The sequence below is a fragment of the Mustelus asterias genome, chromosome 10 (genome assembly GCF_964213995.1).
Source record: "Mustelus asterias chromosome 10, sMusAst1.hap1.1, whole genome shotgun sequence".
Lineage (NCBI taxonomy): Eukaryota > Metazoa > Chordata > Chondrichthyes > Carcharhiniformes > Triakidae > Mustelus > Mustelus asterias.
In genome coordinates this window covers 109857712-109877463 of record NC_135810.1, presented here as the reverse complement: position 1 = coordinate 109877463, position 19752 = coordinate 109857712, and the positions used below count along the sequence as shown (strand labels likewise).

General features: G+C 46.0%; 1 protein-coding gene across 1 annotated transcript in view; it reads left to right on the top strand.

Moving 5' to 3' along the window:
• The window catches only part of oca2 (oculocutaneous albinism II), a 331959-nt gene that overhangs the window by 166945 nt on the left and 145262 nt on the right, over nucleotides 1–19752 (top strand). Inside the window, exon 12 of the mRNA XM_078221469.1 lies at nucleotides 16781–16913. Coding sequence (XP_078077595.1) covers nucleotides 16781–16913 — 133 coding nt within the window. The remainder of the gene's footprint in view (nucleotides 1–16780; nucleotides 16914–19752) is intronic.

Genomic DNA, 19752 nt, shown 5'->3' with positions numbered 1-19752 from the left:
CCCGTGTCTCATCACACATCCGTTTTAAGTCAGTTACGATAGTCTTCCCAATGTGCCCAACATTTCGACTGGTCATTACAGCAATGCTAAAATGCACACTGCTCTTTATTGATGGATTTGATGCACTCTTGCGGCGGAGTTTTCACACAAAATTTTCCCACAGTCCAAAGATGTGCAGGTTAGGTGGGTTGGCCATGCTAAATTGCTGCTTAGTGTAAGGGGGACTAGCTAGGGTAAATGCATGGAGTTGTGGGGAAAGGGCCTGGGTGGGATTGTGGTCGGTGCAGACTCGATGGGCTGAATGGCCTCCTTCTGCACTGTCGGATTCTATGATTCTAGGAAAAATTCTAAGTATTGAACTGGTGAGAAAATGGGAGGTTTTCTCACCAGTTTTTCCAGTGAGGTGAGTAGTGGTAATTTATGGCACTCTGTGTGTGAGGTCATAATGTGATTCCTGCCAGCAGGGGGAGTGGGTGAATAGTGCCAGAAGACTGGAGGATAGCAAATGTTGTCCCCTTGTTCAAGAAGGGGAGTAGAGACAACCCTGGTAATTATAGACCAGTGAGCCTTACTTCTGTTGTGGGCAAAGTTTTGGAAAGGATTATAAGAGATAGGATTTATAATCGTCTAGAAAGGAATAATTTGATTAGGGATAGTCAACACGGTTTTGTGAAGGGTAGGTCGTGCCTCCCAAACCTATTGAGTTCTTTGAGAAGGTGACCAAAGAGGTGGATGAGGGTAAAGCAGTTGATGTGGTGGGGTATATGGATTTCAGTAAAGGGTTTGATAAGGTTCCCCACGATAAGCTATTGCAGAAGATACGGAGGCATGGGATTGAAGGTGATTTAGCGGTTTGGATCAGGAATTGGCTAGCTGTAAGAAGACAGAGGGTGGTGGTTGATGGGAAATGTTCATCCTGGAGTTCAGTTACTAGTGGTGTACCGCAAGGATCTGTTTTGGGGCCACTGCTGTTTGTCATTTTTATAAATGACCTGGATGAGGACGTAGAAGGATGGGTTAGTAAATTTGCGGATGACACTAAAGTCGGGGGAGTTGTGGACAGTGCAGAAGGTTGTTGCAGGTTACAGAGGGACATAGATAAGCTGCAGAGCTGGGCTGAGAGGTGGCAAATGGATTTCAATGCAGAAAAGTGTGAGGCGATTCACTTTGGAAGGAGTAACAGGAATACAGAGTACTGGGCTAATGGTAAGATACTTGGTAGTGTGGATGAACAGAGGGATCTGGGTGTCCATGTGCATAGATCCCTGAAAGTTGGCACCCAGGTTGATAGGGTTGTTAAGAAGGCGAACGGTGTGTTAGCTTTTATTGGTAGAGGGATTGAGTTTCGGAGCCAGGAGGTCATGTTGCAGCTGTACAAAACTCTGGTGCGGCCGCACTTGGAGTATTGCGTAGAGTTCTGGTCGCCGCATTATGGGAAGGATGTGGAAGCATTGGAAAGGGTGCAGAGGAGATTTACCAGGATGTTGCCTGGTATGGTGGGAAGGTCTTATGAGGAAAGGCTGAGGGACTTGAGGTTGTTTTCGTTAGAGAGAAGAAGGTTAAGAGGTGACTTAATAGAGGCATACAAGATGATCAGAGGATTAGACAGGGTGGATAGTGAGAGCCTTTTTCCTCGGATGGTGATAACTAGCATGAGGGGACATAGCTTTAAATTGAGGAGTGATAGATATAGGACAGATGTCAGAGGTAGGTTCTTCACTCAGAGAGTAGTAAGGGCGTGGAATGCCCTGCCTGCAGCAGTAGTGGACTCGCCAACATTAAGGGCATTTAAATGGTCATCGGATAAACATATGGATGATATTGGAATAGTGTAGGTTAGATGGGCTTTAGATTGGTTTCACTGGTCAGCGCAACATAGAGGGCCGAAGGGCCTGTACTGCGCTGTAATGTTCTATGTTCTATGTTCTATTCACATCGGGAAGGCGGCTGCAGACTATTAGAGGCGCCATTGCGCAGACATCCCAATCTCCCAGTATACTGATGCAGTATTCTCCCCTTCCCTCCCATCCTACAGACCTCCCCATCCCGACCTCCCCCCATCTGGCTCTGCCCCGTCAGACCCTGTCCCACCAGGCTCCATCCCTCAAGCCGCACCCGCTTGGCACTGTCGAGTGGGCAGAGCCAGGGTGCCATGCTGACGGTGTCAGGGTGCCAGGCTAGCAGTGCCCCATGGGCACTGTCTGGCCCTGCTCCCAACCATCCACAAGGCTTCAATGGCCTCTGCTCCCACGGGCAAGGCCATCGCATCTGGTCCTTGTTGGTGGGGACCATCTGTGATTCTGGCGAAGGGGTTAAGGTAAGTGAGCCCGGACGATTGCATCCTGGGCTCGTTAATGACACGCTAAGCATGTCATTAATATTTAAATCAGCCTCGCAGTGCTGCCGGCAATATCGCGAAAGCCGAGAAATCAGGCGCAAAGCCAATTTTTCACCTCTTGCTCATATTTCCCTCTCCGCTCTGCTACCCGACCAGCGCAGCGGGGTGGAAAAATAATGCCCTTAATTTTCTTGTATTAAGAGGCAAGTGACCAGAAAAGCAGGGGAAAGATTAAGGTAGACAGCCTTCAGGACCTCTGCTGTTCTTGAGCTGAGCACCAGAAACTGCAGGTGGCTGAATGATTTATTTGACTTCTGAATTTCCTCTCCTTCTTTACGGGGAAGCACCTGGCTTCCATGGCAACACATCCCGCAGTGAGATCCGCCGAGAATCACAGGTCTGCGGGGGGAGAATCACTGCATCTGTGACCCAGCATCCATGGCCACATATGAGTGAGCCTAAAACTGCTCCTTTGATTTTACAATGGTTTGCTCCAGTGCAAAGAATTATGAGAGAGAAAAAAATAAACATAATAAGAATTTCAGGTCCCGTCAAGGTCAGGAATGGAGGCGAAGAGGGTTTGAAAATACGGGAACTGGCCAGTTTCCTGACCCCGTTCCCAGCGGTGCTCATTTTATCTGATTGAGAGGTTGGCAGGCCTTCGCGTGCGTAGGCCTCTGGCACTTGGAGGGAGGGATCAGAAAGGCCAGAGAGGTCAGGGCATGATGGGGTTTGGTGTCCGGAAGCTGGAGGTTTGAAGGGAGGTTAGAGACTCGGGTGAGGGGAAATTAGTTCACAACTGAGTAAAAGATTTCACCTGTCATTTTAATAGGCAGACACGATGGCACAGTGGTTAGCACTGCTGCCTCACAGCGCCAGGGACCCGGGTTCGATTCCAGCCTCGGGTCACTATCTGTGCGGAGTCTGCACGTTCTCCCCGTGTCTGTGTGGGATTCCTCCGGGTGTTCCGGTTTCCTCCCACAGGCCAAAGATGTGCGAGTTAGGTGGATTGGCCATGCTAAATTGTCCCTTAGTGTCAGGGGGATTAGCAGGGTTTAAATGTGGTGCTATGGGGATAGGGTCTGGGTGGGATTGTTGTCGGTGCAGATTCAATGGGCCGAATGGACTCCTTCTGCACTGTAGGGATTCTATGATTCCATGATTCTAACACAACAGTTACTGAGTTCCCAACCTCCAGACCATGCTGAATGACCTGACCTCAGCCTTCTGTCCGATTCCTGCCTCCATCAAAGAGAAAATCTGAATATCTAGAGAGGACAAGAGGGAGTAGAATTTGTACCTTCAACTTAAAAGGAGGTTCTTCAATAATGGATCTTAAACGAGAATTTACTGAGCAGGTTTGACTGTGATTCCATATTTGGTTGCTCACATTTTCTGGATCTTGCTTGCGAATGATTGCCACTAACCATAAGACCATAAGACATAGGAGCAGAATTAGGCCACTCAGCCCATCGAGTCTGCTCCGCCATTCAATCATGGCTGATATTTTTCTCATCCTCATTCTCCCGCCTTTTCCCCATAACCCCTGACCCCCTTATTAATCAAGAACCTATCTATCTCTGTCTTAAAGACACTCAATGACCTGGCCTCCACAGCCTTCTGCGGCAAAGATTTCCACAGATTCCACAGAACCGGACTGTTATTGCAAATCAGAAAAGAAGGGAAAATTTGGATGTTTAAAAATAATTTGTCCAATATATAACAGTGATATGTCATGGTGCACCTCCATGCAATAAAATTAATTTGAGGCACACCTATTTTCTCTGTCTTCTTCCCTTGCTGGGAGCTTCATTTTTAAGTTAACTTCTCCCCGTCCTCTCGCCTAGTTTTTTTTACCCCTCTGTCTTTCTCACTTCTCCCAGGGTTGTTGCGTCCTTTTTGAGTTTCACATTTTGTGCCGGCGCATGGGACATTTGTCTTCAGCTCCAAGTCCCGTTGGTCACGCATGGGCCTGGCTGTGGTGAACCATCGTTGGTTCCCACTGGATAGTACTGAGCCAGGGTCTGGCCAGTACTACAAGGATGTACATATGTTACTGTTGGGTTGTGCTACTTGTTGCTGTTGGGGTTAGGGTGGGGTTGTTACACCTTTGTACTGTAGTGTTGTGGTACATCCCAGTCGGGCTCCGCCTCCTGGGAGAGGTATAAAAGTCCCTGCTCTGGCTGGGACCCCTTCAGTCTGGGATAGTGTATATAATTATTGGCTGCTTCATTACAGTAAATAAAAACCTTTTATTTCCCGAGCATCTGGCCTCGTGTTTGAGAAGCGCATCACTGGCCAACACTAAAAATCTACAGTAAGAAGTCTCACAACACCAGGCTAAAGTCCAACAGGTTTATTTGGAATCACGAGCTTTCGGAGCGCTGCTCCTTCATCGGGTGAGTGTCCTCACTCTCCTGCTGAAGGAGCGGCGCTCCAAAAGCTCGTGATTCCAAATAAACCTCTTGGACTTTAAACCTGGTGTTGTGGGACTTCTTACTGTGCCCACCCCAGTCCAACACCGGCATCTCCACATCATATAAAATCTAAACCGTGCATGTACAGCCCTGTTCCAGCCGACACATACGCGGGAGGACCAAGATTCGGTTGGTCTTGGAGATGCCAACCAAATCGACGGGTAGTTTTAGTTTAATTACATGAATTTTTGAATCATTTTGGATCTTTCTTGGGGGGGGCTACATAGCATGCTGGTTGGGAACCACAGATACAACACAGATCATTTCTTTGAGATTTGCTTATGTTTGTCCGGTACTTGGGAGTTAATGAAAGCCATATAAAAATGTACTGCAATGAGCATTCAGCAGTTTCCTTGACTACCGGATGCCTGCTGAATTTGTATGTTTTTCTTTGACCTCAGCTCCTGTAGCTTGAGCCAAGGAGGATCTGCATCTCATCGCCATCTGCTCACCTCGGTCTCCTGATCCTCAGCACTCTTACCTAACAGAAACATAGCAATCTCAGTTTGAACATTTTTCAGCTGACTGAGCCTCAACTGCTTTATGGGAGAGAGAGTTCCAGACTTCCATTACCCTAAGCTCCAGGACACCACCCTTAAACACCCCAGCTCAAATTTTAACGCAATGCCCCCTTATTTTTAACTCCCTCACCAAACAAAATCTTTTTCTCCATATTTTTTTCTTTTATGGGATGCGGGCATCGCTGGCTAAGCCACCATTTATTGCCCAATTTTTACAGATGCACCATGGAAAACATTCTTCCCAGATGTTTCACAGCTTGGTATGGCTCCTGCTCTGAGGGAGCAGGGTTGTGAACATAGCCCAGTCCATCACACAAACCAGCCTCCCATCCATTGACGCCATCTACACTTCCCACTGCCTTGGAAAAGCAGCCAGCATAATCAAGGACCCCACGCACCCCGGAGATGCTCTCTTCCTCCTTTTCCCATCAGGAAAAAGACACAAAAGTCTGAGATCACGTCCCAACCGACTCAAGAACAGCTTCTTCCCTGCTGTCATCAGACTTTTGAATGGACCTACCATATACTAAGCTGATCTTTTGCTAAACCCTATCTGTAACTGCACCTTCTGCACCCTCTCCTTTCCTTCTCCCCACGTACTCTATGAACGGTATGCCTTGTCTGTATAGCACAGTGGTTCCCAAACTTTTTTCACTGGGCCGCACTTTCGGAATAAAAATTTGCTCGCGCCACACCAAATTTTTTATTGATAAGAAATACATTCAAAAACAAAAAAAAAAACAACTCCTAGCAGTGCTTGATTCATAACGTAGAACACAACTACTTTATAATATGATCATGGGACATCCAGAAAGTATAAAACAATGCTTGTTTAAACCATGTTTAAATTTTTCTTTGATTGTCCTTGAATCTTCCCGCCACACTTGCCATCCTCTCTCGCCGCACCAGTGTGGCGCGCCCCACCCTTTGGGAACCACTGATATAGCACAAGAAACAATACTTTTCACTGTATACCGATGCATGTGACAATAATAAATCAGGTGAGGGTCCGGACGCGGGGGGAGAAACCCTCCCTTTCCAAACTTCCCAGATGGCAGCAAAGTTTCAACATGGCGGAGAGAGCTGTGACTTCCTTTGTGTAGGGGCCAGGGGAGGGAGGTGGGAGAGGGGCCCGGGGAGAAGAAAGGGGCTGGGGGAGATGAGAGAGGGGGTGGGGGATCCCGGAGGTGGGGGAGGGGGGAGGGGAGAGAAGGGCCCGGGAGCGGGAGGGGGGAGGGAAGGGGAGAGAGGCGCTGGAGGGTGGAGGGGTCCGGGGGGGGGGGGGGGGGGGGAGGGGGGAGAGGGGCCAGGGGGCAGAGAGGGGAGAGAGGGTCCGTGGGGTGGGAGGGAGGGGAGAGAAAAAAAAATGGGTGGCATGGTGGCACACGGGTTAGCATTGCTACCTCACAGCTCCAGGGACCTGGGTTCAATTCCCGGCTTGGGTCACTGTCTGTGTGGAGTTTGCACTTTCTCCCCGTATTTGCGTGGGTTTCCTCCGGGTGCTCTGGTTTCCTCCCACACTCCAAAGATGTGCGGGTTAGATTGATTGGCCATGCTAAATTGCCCCTTAGTGTCCTGGGATGCGTAGTTTAGAGGGATTAGTGGGGTAAATATGTGGGGAGACGGGGATAGGGCCTGGGTGGGATTGTTGTCAGTGCAGACTCGATGGGGTGAATGGCCTTCTTCTGCACTGTAGGGATTCTATGATTCTATGAAATCAAAACCATCCCTAATTGCCCTGGAGAAGGTGGTGAGCCACTGCCTTGAACTGCTGCAGTCCCTGGGGGTGTAAGTAAACCCAGAATGCTGTTCGGGTGAGAGTTCCAGGATTTTGCGATATAGTTCCAGATTGGCGATATCTATTGCATCGAATGCTTTAATCATCTTAAATACCTCAATTAGATCACCTTTGAATCTTCTTACTCCAGATAGTTTTGTGCACCTTGACTTTGCCCATTGATGTTGTGACGATTGCATTTGTGCATCCGCAGTGTGCAGGTGATGCATGTGGTAACGCACCAAGGATAATCAGTGCGACATGGATTCAGAAGTAAAGTGCCCTAGGCTACTCTGAAGCCATTTTAGATAAACATTAAGCACTGTTGTGTTTTAGCAGAGTTATTTATATTTTAAAACAGAGTCTATTGTCTTCCATTGTACTTGCGCACTGAAAGACATTTAACAGCATCAAATATTCATCACTGAAGTGTTGTGTTGAGATTGTAATCTTAACGGTCGTGTCCACTGAGGGAGCGGTTTTCTGAGTGTGTGTGTGTGTGTTAGCCATTGGTGACTTTGAATTTTTGGTGTGAACGTTTTGCCATTTAATTTCACCAGACTCAGGGAAGTGGGAGGACGGTCCTCCCACCCAGAGACAAATTGAACCACTTAACTGACCAACTAGAAGGTGGTACGGTGGCATACTTATTTTATTTATTTATTAGTGTCATAAGTTGGCTTACATTAGCATTGTAATGAGGTTACTCTGAAAATCCCCTAGTTGCCATACTCCGGCGCCTGTTCGGGTACACTCAGGGAGAATTTAACATGGCCAGTGCACCTAACCAGCACATCTTTCGGACAGTGGGAGGAAACTGCAGCACCTGGAGAAAGCCCACACAGAGAATGCGCAGATTCCGCACAGTCACCCAAGTCGAGAATTGAACCTGGGTCCCTGGCGCTGTGAGGCAGCAGCACTAACCACTGTACCGCCATGCCGCCCGATGGTTAGCACTGCTGCCTCACAGCTCCAGGGACCCAGGTTCAATTCCGGCCTTGAGTGACTGTGTCTGTAGAGTTTGCACGTTCTCCCCATGTCTATGTGGATTTCCTCCGGTTTCCTTCTCCCAGGTTAGGTGGAATGGCCATGCTAAATTGCCCCTGAGTGTCCCAAGGTGTGTAGGTTAGGCGGATTAGCGTGGTGGATGTGTGGGTTTATGGGGAGAAGGGGGAGGAGAGAGAGTCGGTGCAGTCTCGATGGGCTGAATGGCCTCTTCTGCACTGCAGGGATTCTATGATTTTATGAGACTGTAAGCATTCTTTGTCATTACGTGGTGAAACTGACAACAGTATCTGGCATTCACGTAAGTTCAGCTAAACACGGACATCCAGGCATTGTTGTCAGTGATTGCCTACTCCTCCACAGGGGTGCTGTTGATGTCCCTGCTGACATTTTAGAAATCACTGAACTGATGAAAGCTTCCCCGTTTATGCTGCAATGTCTCTGTTAAACTCCCCAAAAGATTGTGCCTTGTTAACGAGGTCGGGAATTGACGGGTTTTTAATGGCGCACTAAGTCAGAATTTCTCCTGAGCAATACCTTTGGCATCCAACAATTGGGGAAATTCTTTATTCCAAGAAGGGTGGGGGAATTCTCCCAGTGTCCTGGCCAGTGTTAACCCCTCAGCCAAAATCACCACAGTAAGGCAGACTATCTGGCCATTATCACATGGCTTGATTGTGACGTTGCTGTGAACAGATTTACTGCTACATTCCCTCCGTTACGACAGTGAGTTAACTGGCTGTAAAGTGCTTTGGAACATCCTGAGATTGTGGAAATTAAGTTGTAATTCCAGCTATGGCCAAATACTTAATTGACTTTGTTCTGTAAGGTTAAGGAAGCTCATTTCAAATAAAGCAATAAATATAGTGAAACTACATTTAAAAGCAGTTGCAAAATGCAGAAGCTGGTATGGGAAAATTTGAGTTACAACAATTGTGGAAATTAAATTATGGCAAACAACTCTGTCAAGTAATGGAAAATGATTATTAGCCAAACAAGGCTTTCAATAAGGACAGAGCTTACGTACTCAGGATAAGTGACTAAATCTAAAACCTTGTTCCATAAACACTGCATTCCAGGCTAGGACACAGGGTGAGTCATCATGACAATTACCAAAGTGCAAGATATGGGGACATATTATGCTACTGAAGGATTGGCAGGAGACGGTTTTCTATTGGGTAAGAAAGGGCAAAAGACTATGCTATGATTGGTGGATATGTATGCAAATGAAGGATCAGAAAGTTGCTCGTTTCTCATTTGTTGTAATTAACTATAACTATTGCATTTTCTGTATGTGTCAGCAGAACACCCTGCAATGCTTGGCGCTGCACTGTGTTCTCACTTGTGCACAAGTTATTAAAGCTTGGAAATTGAGTACTCTGGGTTTCAGTGTTGATGGTGTCCAAGACAACTGCAGTTGTTTGTACTCAAAGCTGATGACAAGATCATGAAGCGTTCTGATTAAAGGCACAAGTCTTTATTTCCCTGTTTCAGTGGCGTGAAACAATTACAGCATTGTCCCTCCTTCTCCAGAATGTGATAGAACTCATTCAACGAGTAGATTTTAACTCGCTGCCTCTGAAAGTTTATCCCTACATATTGGTTTTCATCTAGCTGACCGGCTTAACTTCTAATAATTTTAATAAGGGATCCTACGAGCCCACTTGTTTTTCATCTGTAAGCAACTGGCAGTTATAACAGAGGTACCAGGTTGGTTTGTGCAGGAGAGTAGAGCTGAATAATGAGCTGCCTGGAATGCTACTTAGGATCACCATTAAAAAAAAACACACATTCACGCCCCTAATCCGCCCATCTGATTGACTGGTTCCTGTGGCAATGTTTCTTGTTAATTTACTAGAGTCACCAAGCGTGAAAGTTCCAGAGGAATTCAAGTACTTTACTGCAAAATCTTTCAAGATTTGTCTTTGTCAGCTGTGGCTTGGTAGATAGCTCAATTGCCCAATCTGTAAGATTTTGGGTTCAAGTACTTAAGGAAGAGGCTCTAGAAATAGTGGACGCGTTGGTGGCTATCTTCCAGGATTCTACAGACTCTGGAACAGTCCCTGCAGATTGGAGGGTAGCGAATGTCACTCCGATATTCAAAAATGGAGGTAGAGAGAAAACAGGGAATCATCGATAATGGAGAAAATTCTCGAATCCATTATCAAGGACTTTATAGCAGAGCATTTAGAAAGCAGTGGCAGGATCAGACAGAGTCGGCATGGATTTATGAAGGGGAAATCATGCTTGACAAATCTGTTGGAATTCTTTGAAGATGTAACTAGTAGAGTTGACAAGAGGGAACCAGGTTGATGCGGTATATTTGGACTTTCAGAAAGCATTTGACACAGTCCCGCACAAGAGATTAATATTGCAAGATTAAAACGTATGGGATTGGAGGAAGCATATTGAGATGGATAGAAAACTGGTTGGCAGAGAGGAAACAAAGAGTAGGAATTAATGGGTGGTTTTCAAATTGGCAGGCAGTAATTAGTGGGGTGCCACAGGGATCGGTGCTGGGACCCCTGCTATTCATAGAAATCATAGAAACCCTACAGTGCAGAAAGAGGCCATTTGGCCCATCGAGTCTGCCCACAATCCCACCCAGGCCCTAACCCCATATCCCTACATATTTACCTGCTGATCCCTCTAACCTATGCATCTCAAGACACGAAGCGGCAATTTTAGCATGTCCAATCAACCTAACCCACACATCTTTGGACTGTGGGAGGAAACCGGAGCACCGGGAGGAAACCCACGCAGATACGAGGAGAATGTGCAAACTCCGCACAGACCGTGACCCAAGCCGGGAATCGAACCCAGGTCCCTGGAGCTGTGAAGCAGCAGTGCTAACCAATGTGCTACCGTGCTACCCAAAAATATTCACAATATATATTAATGATTTGGATGAGGGAACAAAATCTAACATCTCAAAGTTTGCAGGTGACACCAAGTTGGGTGGGAGGGTGAACTGTGACAAGGATGCAGAGATCCTTCAGAATGATCTGGATAGGTTGGGTGAGTGGGCTAATCAATGGCAGATGCAGTATAATTTGGATAAGTGTGAGGTTATTCACTTTGGATACAAAAACAAGAAGGCAGATTACTACCTGAAAGGCTGTAAATTGGGAGAGGGGAGTGTGCAGCAGGACCTGGGTGTCCTTGTGCACCAGTCACTGAAGGCAGGTAGTAAAGAAGGCAAAAGGCATGTTGGCCTTTATTGCTAGAGGTTTCGAATACAGAAGCAGGGATGTGCTGTTTGCAACTAATCGGCCTTGGTGAGGCCACACCTAAAATATTGTGTGCAGTTTTGATCTCCTTTTCTGAGGAAGGATGTTCTTGCTCTTGAGGGAGTGCTGCGAAGGCTTACCAGACTGATTCCGAGATGGCAGGACTGAAGTATGAGGAGAGATTGACTAGGTTAGGATTGTTTTCGCTGGAGTTCAGACGAATGAGGGGGGATCTCATTGAGACTTATAGAATTCTACCAGGACCAGATAGGATAGTTGCAGGGAGGATATTCCCAATGGTGGGGGAGTCCAGAACCAGGGGTCACAGTCTGAGGATTCGGGGTAGACCATTTAGGTCGGAGGTGAGGAAACATTTCTTCACCCAAAGAGTGGTGAGCCTGTGGAATTCATTACCACAGGAAGTAGTTGATGCCAAAACATTGAATGTATTCAAGAGGTGGCTGGATATAGCATTTGGGCAAATGGGATCAAAGGTCATGGGGAGAAAGCAGGATTAGGCTATTGAGTTGGATGATCAGCCATGATCGTAATGAATGGCGGAGCAGACTCGAAAGTCCAAATAGCCTCCTCCTGCTCCTATCTTCTATGGTTCTATGTTTCTATGTAAGTCCCACATCAGGACTTGGATGCGCAAATCAAGGTTGATGTTCTAGTGCAGTACTGAGGGAATGCTTCCCTGCTGGAACAACCGTCTTTTGGATACGATTTTATACTGGGCCTCTTCTGCCTTTTTGGGGATCCCATAGCAGTACTTTGAAGAAGAGCACGGAAATTATCCCTTGTCAATATTTATCCCTCAATCGACACCAGAAAAGTAGATTATCTGGTCATTATCACATTGCTATTTGTGTGCGCTTCTGTGTGAAAATTGATGGCTGCATTTCCTACATTACAATAGTGAAGACACTTCAGGTGTACTTCATTGTTTGTAAAGCTCTTTAAGCCACCTGGTAGTCAGGAAAAGCACTATATAAATGTAAGTCTTCCTTTAACACAGTAAGAAGTCTCACAACACGGGTTAAAGTCTAACAGGTTTATTTGGAATTATGAGCTTTCGGAGTGTTGCTCTTTCATCAGGTGAGTGGAGAGGTAGGTTCACAAACATGTAGAGGCAAACACATAATTGCAAGGTAATGGTTGGAATGCGAGTTTCTACAGGTGATCAAGTGTTTGCAGGTAGAAATCATAGAAACCCTACAGTGCAGAAGGAGGCCATTCGGCCCATCGAGTCTGCACCGACCACAATCCCACCCCACATATTTTACCCGCTAATCCCTCTAACCTACGCATCCCAGGACTCTAAGGGGCAATTTTTAACCTGGCCAATCAACCTAACCCGCACATCTTTGGACTGTGGGAGGAAACCGGAGCACCCGGAGGAAACCCACGCAGACACGAGGAGAATGTGCAAACTCCACACAGACAGTGACCCGAGCCGGGAATCGAACCCGGGACCCTGGAGCTGTGAAGCAGCAGTGCTAACCACTGTGCTACCGTGCCGTGCCGTGGTATAGACAGTGTGAGTGGAGAGAGGGATAATCACAGGGCAAAGAGGTGTGAATTGTCTCAAGGACACTTAGTAGGATTTTATAAGACTGGGTGAAATGGTGTGGGTTACATATAGTGAGATATGTCCTACTAAGTGTCCTGGCTTGAACCAATTCACACCTCTTTAACCTGTGATTATCCCTCTCTACACTTGCACTGTGCGTACCTGTAAACACTTGATTACCTCTAGAGACACGCATTCCAACCATTATCTTGCAATTGTATCTTCGCCTCTATATGCCGTGTTTGTGAACCTACCTCTCCATTCACCTGATGAAGGAGCAGGGCTCCGAAAGCTCGTGATTCCAAATAAACCTGTTGGACTTTAACCTGGAGAATTTCACAGTAACTTCATTGCAATGTTAATATAAGCCTTACTTGTGACTAATAAATAAACTTTAACTTTAACTTTGGTGTTGTGAGACTTCTTACTGTGCCCACCCCAGTCCAACACCGGCATCTCCACAACATTACTTTAACACGTTACTGTTGTGTAACATGGTAAGTTTAGCTCAGTTGGCTGACCGGCTGGTTAGCGATACAGATGCCAACAGCACAGATTCAATTCCTATACCGGCTGAGGTTATTCATGAAGGCCCCACCTTCTCAACCTTGCTCCTCGCCTGAGGTGTGATGATCATCAGGTTCCACCAGTCAGTCATCACTCAAAGAGGGGAGAAGCCTATGGTCATCTGGGACGATGGCGACTTTACGTTTTTTTACTATTGCGTTGTTTAGCGGGTTCTTAAACAATGTTCTTCTGTCTTATTATTTTCTTCTCTCCTGAAGTTACAGAGCGCTGTTGGAATATTGTTCCACAGGAGCTAACAGCAATTCACTTCTTGACCAATTCTTCACTGGAAGACATTGAGTATTGGTGAACTACTCCACTATAGTGGAGCCTCATCCTGTGCAAGGTGATCTAATCCTGTCCCTTCCTGACATCCACCCATTTCCTAGCAGCAGGAGTGAACGTTGGCATGGGTTTGTTTTCTCTTCTCCCCATCCTGAAGGCACTGTGGCCAATGTAGCACACCCTCTTACTGCTGTTCTGCTGAGTCCAGCACAAACCAAGAAGCAATTCTGAGACCTTTCTGCCCTACATGGCTTATTATTTCTTTACCTGATGTATAAGAACGTAGGAAGAAAATATATAGGAGGCGTAAATCATATGGCCTATCTAGCTGGCTCTGCCACTCAATGCAATCATGGCTGATATTTGGCTTCAGCTGCCTGTTCCCGCCCGTTCTTGATTTGATATGATTTGATACATTCTGTGTATCCCTTGATTCTCTGAGAGACAAAACATTTCTATCTGAGCCTAAAATAAAGTCAGTGATGGCACATCAACAACCATCTGAGGTAGAGATTTCCAAAGATTCCCGACTGTTTGAGTGAAGACGTTTCTCCTTATCTCAGTCCTAAATGATTGAGGGGATTGGCTAATGAGGAGAGACTGAGTAGACTGGGACCATAGGGAAATTAGTGGCAGGGAAATTATTGGAGAGAATTCTTCAAGACAGGATTTACTCCCACTTGGAAATAAGTGGATGACAAGCAACATAGTTTTGTGAAGGGGCGGTCATGCCTCACTAACTTAATCGAGTTTTTCGATGAAGCGACAAAGATGATTGATGATGGTAGGACAGTGGATGTTGTCTACATGGACTTCAGTAAGGCCTTTGACAAGGTCCCTCATGGCAGGCTGGTGCAGAAAGTGAAGTCGCATGGGATCAGAGGTGAGTTGGCAAGGTGGATACAGAACTGGCTTGGTCATAGAAGACAGAGGGTAGGATTGGAAGGGTGTGTTTCTGAATGGAGGGCTGTGACAAGTGGTGTTCCTCAGGGATCAGTGCTGGGACCTTTGCTGTTTGTAATATATGTAAATGATTTGGAGGAAAATGTAACTGGATTGATTAGTAAGTTTGCGGACGACACAAAGGTTGGTGGATTTGCGGATAGCGATGAGGACCATCAGAGGATACAGCAGGATATAGATCGGTTGGAAACTCGGGCGGAGAGATGACAGATGGAGTTTAATCTGGACAAATGTGAGGTAATACATTTTGGAAGGTCTAATACAGATAGGAAATATACAGTAAATGGTAGAACCCTTAAGAGTATTGATAGGCAGAAGGATCTGGGTGTACAGGTACACAGGTCAGTGAAAGTGGCAACGCAGGTGGGGAAGGTAGTCAAGAAGGCATACGGCATGCTTGCCTTCATCGGTTGGGGCATTGAGTTTAAAAATTGGCAAGTCATGTTGACGCTTTATAGAACCTTAGTTAGGCCGCCTTTGAAATATAGTGTTCAATTCTGGTCACCACACTACCAGAAGGATGTGGAGGCTTTGGAGAGGGTACAGAAAAGATTTACCAGGATGTTGCCTGGTATGGAGGGTATTAGCTATGAGGAGAGGTTGGAGAAACGTGGTTCGTTCTCACTGGAACGACAGAGGTTGAGGGGAGACCTGATAGAAATCTACAAGATTATGAGAGGCATGGACAGAGTGGATAGTCAGAAGCTTTTTCCCAGGGTGGAAGAGTCAATTATTAGGGGGCCATAGGGTTAACGTGCGAGGGGCAATGTTTGAAAGAGATGTTTTTTACACAGAGGCAAGTTTTTTACACAGAGAGTGGTGGCTGCCTGGAATTCGCTGCCAGGGGAGGTAGTGGAAGCGGATACGGTAGTGACTTTTAAGGGGCGTCTTGACAAATACATGAATAGGATGGGAATGGAGGGATATGGTCCCCGGAAGGGTAGGGGGTTTTAGTTCAGTCGGGCAGCATGGTCAGTGCAGGCTTGGAGGGCTGAAGGGCCTGTTCCTGTGTTGTAGTTTTCTTTGTTCTTTGTACACTCGTTGGAATTCAGAAGAATGAGGGGAGATCTTATAGAAACATATCAGATTATGAAGGCAATAGATAAGATAGAAGCAGGGAGGTTGTTTCCACTGGCAGGTGAAACTAGAACTAGGGGGCATGGCCTCAAAATAAGTGGGAGCAGATTTAGGACTTAGTTGAGGAGGAACTTCTTCATCCAAAGGGTTGTGAATCTGTAAAATTCCCTGCCCAGTGAAGCAGTTGAGGCTACTGCGTTGAAAGTTTTTAAGGCAAGGATAGATAAATTTTTGAACAGTAAAGGAATTAAGGGTTATGGTGAGCGGGCGGGTAAGTGGAGCTGAGTCCACGAAAAGATCAGCCATGATTTTATTGAATGGCGGAGCAGGCTTGAAGGCCAGATGACCCACTCCTGCTCCAACTTCTTATGTTCTTTTCCTGATTTTGCCTCCCTGTTCTAGATTCCCCAGCCAGGAGAAACAACCTGTCAGAATGTACCCTGCCAAGCCCCTTTGTGATCTTGAATGTTTCAAAGAGATCACCTCTAATTCTTCTAAACCCCAGAGAATTAGAGGTCTAATTAGCTCAGCCTCTCATCCCATGGACTACAAATCTAGTGAATTTGAGTATTGCTGAATAAAGAGACAAGCTGTCGAAGCTTTTTGTCTTGCACTCATTGGGACAGATGCAAGAATGCCAAATTTCAAAGGGAATAGCCATTTATGTTGAGTGAGAAAGGGATACAGATTGGTTGGCACGTAGAATCTGAATGGCATTGCCATGAAGAATGAACCAGGGAACTACTGCGCACTCCCCAGCTTTCGTTTAATTCATAAAACAGGCAATCTTTTTGCCTCTGGAGGACAGGTTCCTGCGTATGAATGTATGCAGCATCCAGCAAGCATCAGTGAGCCTCATTGCAAGCCCAACTAATCATATTCAACTGGTTGTTAGTGCTACATTGAATGTTTCTGATTCTGTCTGACTTTGCTTTATTTTGTCCCTCTTGCCTCTTTCTCACCGCAGGGCCTAGACTTTGCAGCATTCACCGGACACATGTTTGTTGGAATTGCCTTGGTCCTCATTGTGTCATTTCCCTTTTTGAGACTGCTTTATTGGAACAAAAAACTGTACAACAAGGAACCAAGTGAGATTGTGGGTGAGTCGTTTAATGATGTCCTTATGAACTGTCCTTTCTTCCTCTCCCTCCAATTTGCTAACTTCTTGCCGGAGGGCACCGGGAGGTAGTGGCGTAGTGGTATTGTTACTGGACTAGTAATCCAAAAACCTCGGGAAATGTCTGGCAGCCTGGGTTCAAATTCCACCATGGCAAATGGTGAAATTTAAATTCATTTAAATCTGAAATTAAAAGTCAACTGATGACCATGAAATCATTGTTGATTGTTGTAAAACCTCAATCTGCTTCACTAATGTCTTTTACCATCCTTACTTTCTCAGGCCTACATGTGGCTCCAGAGCCACAGAATCCAGATCCACAGCAATGTGGTTGACTTGGCATAGTGGCACAGTGGTTAGCACTGCTGCCTCACAGCCCCAGGGAGCCAGGTTCGATTCCCGACTTGGGTCACTCACTGTGTGGAGTCTGCACATTCTCCCCATGTCTGCGTGGGTTTCCTCTGGGTGCTCCAGTTTCCTCCCATAGTCCAAAAGATATGCTGGTTCGGTGCATTGGCCATGCCAAATCCTCCTTCACTATACCTGAACAGGCGCCGGAGTGTGCGACTAGGAGTCAAGAACTAAGGGTGATAGTTTGAGAATTAAGAGGTAAACCTTTTAGGACTGAGTGATGAGAAATTTCTTCACCCAGAGAGTGATGAATGTGTGGAATTCACTATCACAGAAAGCAGTTGAGGCCAAAACGTTGTGTGATTTCAAAAAGGAATTAGATATAGCTCTTGGGGCTAAAGGGATCGAGCGATATGGGGGGGAAGGGGGGGGAATCAGAATATTACATTTGATGATCAGCCATGATCATAATGAATGGGGGAGCAGGCCCGAAGGGCCAAATGGCCTACTCCTGCTTTTATTTTCTATGTATGTTACTGTGTATTACCACTGTGCCACAAGACTGCTAGTAGTGACAAGGATGCCTATTTGGGGCAAATCACTGTTTGTGAGAAGAATATGAGGCAGCAGAACAAAACAGGTACAACACAGTCCAGAGAAAACTCTCAACAGTCGAAACAAACAATTTGATTCAATCTCTATGGCAAATAGGACCCAAATCATCCGGGTGTATAAAGAGAATGATAAACGGAGCAGGTTCTGGGGCTAAACGTAGAGGAGCAGGCATCTCCAGTACCGTTAGTTCATTGAATTAATCGGTATGTTGAAGATACGAAATAAGTAGATTTTCCCATTTTCCATTGTAATTTAAATGTACTGTTGAAAAATGATTAAAGGGATTTAGATCGTCACGCACATTGGCACTGAAATTGAAACTAAACACTGGAATTATACCATCCCTGCGCACCCTATTTTTTTTTTACCTTGTATCGAAATGGAGGACAAGAGATTTTGACTTCTGCAAATTGCATTTCATTCGACTGAGGATTCCTGAACTCCAGACTAATGAGACCAGCTGAAGTCTTTTCTCACTCCTACCTTCTATCACACATTGTAATAACGTAAATCTAAGCTGTCAAGGGATTTAATTGGGGACACAGTGCCACGTTCTAAATACAGACACAAATGAGAAAATTTACCAGATTCACAGTTAGTGCCAGCCAGCTAATGCATTCAAATTATTTCCAAAGTTAAAGGTTGCTTCATAGGCTACGGTCGTACTAAAGAAAAATTTTTTAAAATGTCATTCCTCTGTTGCATTGCATGTCTCCAAGTGAAGGCCTGGTTATTCACTTAATGGGAACTCGCTTTTTTAAAAAAAAACATTGCGTTTCTATAGCAACAATTCTGTTAACCTGATTTAAACCAGTAAGAAGGACATCCATTCCATCATTTCTAGCACTTTCTGGAACTCATAATTATGTCCTTTTTGTATGGGACCAATAACGCACTGCATTAGCAAATTAATGAGAAAGTTATCTTTAATTGTCTAGACAACTGCTAAATTGCATCCTAGGCGAATAATATTCATTTGTCCTGCACCTATAATTATCTCGAAGAGTAGAATGCAGCCTACTGAAGACTCCAAACTTTGTATTTATCATCTAAAGGGCAATGCCGGAGTTTCTGCATTGTGACTGTGAATGGACAGAATGCTGAATCTTGTATTTAGCCAATTACTTGTAGTGAACTCATTGCCATTATCACTGCCATACAGCAGCCACCTTGCACAGATCACGGAGGTGAATCATCGCTTATTGGTGATATTGGTTGAAGGGCAAATGTTGGTTTGAGCATCTCCACCAATGTGGCACTTCCCTCATGATTGTACTTGACTTGCACTACAGAAGAGGTTTGCCAGGATGTTGCCTGGTCTGGAGGGTATTAGCTATGAGGAGAGGTTGGATAAACTCGGTTTGTTCTCACAGGAACGACGGAGGTTGAGGGGTGACCTGATAGAGGTTTACAAGATTATGAGGGGCATGGACAGAGTGGATAGTCAGATACTCTTTCCTAGGGTTGAAAAGTCAAGTACTGGGGGACATAGGTTTAAGGTGCGTGGGGAAAAGTTTAGAGGAGATGTGCGAGGCAAGTTTTTTACACAGCGGGTGGTGAATGTCTGGAATGCGCTGCCCGGGGAGATGGTGGGGGCAGGTACGATAGCGGCATTTAAGGGGCAACTAGACGAATACATGAATAGGATGGGAATGGAAGGATACGGACTCCGTAAGTGCATTCGGTTTTAGTTTAGGCAGGCATCATGATCGGCACAGTCTTGGAGGGCTGAAGGGCCTGTTCCTGCGCTGTCCTTTTCTTTGACTATCGACTTGGATTATGTGCCCGAGACCTTGGTGGGGGCCAAGGGGTGGGGTGGGGGGGGGGGGGGGGTGGGGGTGGGGGGTGGGGGGTGG